The sequence below is a fragment of the Meleagris gallopavo genome, chromosome 26, assembly GCF_000146605.3.
Source record: "Meleagris gallopavo isolate NT-WF06-2002-E0010 breed Aviagen turkey brand Nicholas breeding stock chromosome 26, Turkey_5.1, whole genome shotgun sequence".
NCBI classification, from domain to species: domain Eukaryota; kingdom Metazoa; phylum Chordata; class Aves; order Galliformes; family Phasianidae; genus Meleagris; species Meleagris gallopavo.
The window spans coordinates 298,225-299,040 of NC_015036.2; the positions used below are offsets into that span (position 1 = coordinate 298,225).

Below are 816 nucleotides of genomic sequence, written 5' to 3' on the forward strand. Positions count from 1 at the left end.
GAGGAGGAGGAGGAAGAGGAGGAGGAAGAAGAGAAGCCCGAGGTGTGGGGTCACGAGGGCTCGCCGGGGGGGTCTCTGCTGAACGGATGGGGGTCTGTCACGGAGGACACCGTCCCCAGCACCCGCTGCAGCCTGGCCAGCTCCTCTGACGGCTCCTTCCTGCTCGATGCCAGCTTTGCCCGTGTGCTGGCCGTGGCCGTCGACAGCCTCTGCTTCAGCCTCGAGGACATCGATGGGGGTGGTGAGGGAGCTGCTGCCCCCCTGCACCGCCTGGCATCATCCCCTCTGTGCGGGGAGGTGGCCCTGGGGACGGGGACAGGGAAGGGGATGGAGATGGGCAGCCTCGTGGGGATGCCCCGAGTGGGCAGCCAGTGGGGTGGGCTCCTTTCCAGGGATAGAAGGGACAGGAGTGTGGCAGCCCCTGTGTTAAAGCAGTGTTGAGGCCAGAGCCCTCCCAGCTTGGCTACAATCCAGCTTTATTCATCATTTCCCCCAGGTGGGGCTCTCTGCTAGGAAACGCTACGTGCACAGCTGGGGAGCACTGAGGTGGGTGGGTGGCCCTCCTGCTCATGTTCCCCTCCAGCTGGCCTTGTCCCCAGGGTCCTCGTCTTTCCATCCCCAGCGACTGTCCCAAACATCCTTGTCCCTCCCCGTGTCTTCACCCCTCATCTATCCCATCCTTGTCCCCACCCAGCGCATCCTCAACCCCCTCCCTCCGGCTCTGTGCACACCTATTTACAGACAGAAATGAACGAGCACCCCACGCGTACCCGTCCCCGCGTCACCGTCCCCGCGCCGCTTCATCGCTCCTCCTGC

General features: G+C 64.5%; 2 protein-coding genes across 2 annotated transcripts in view; one reads left to right on the forward strand and one right to left on the reverse strand.

The window, feature by feature from the left end:
* Positions 1-792, forward strand: part of ROBO4 (roundabout guidance receptor 4) — a 10,018-nt gene extending 9,226 nt beyond the window's left edge. Inside the window, exon 14 of the mRNA XM_019622923.2 lies at positions 1-792. This exon is cut by the window's left edge and continues 3 nt beyond it. Coding sequence (XP_019478468.1) covers positions 1-441 — 441 coding nt within the window. The 3' untranslated portion in view covers positions 442-792.
* The window catches only part of ROBO3 (roundabout guidance receptor 3), a 7,481-nt gene continuing 7,323 nt past the window's right edge, over positions 659-816 (reverse strand). Inside the window, exon 22 of the mRNA XM_031556837.1 lies at positions 659-731. Coding sequence (XP_031412697.1) covers positions 659-731 — 73 coding nt within the window. The remainder of the gene's footprint in view (positions 732-816) is intronic.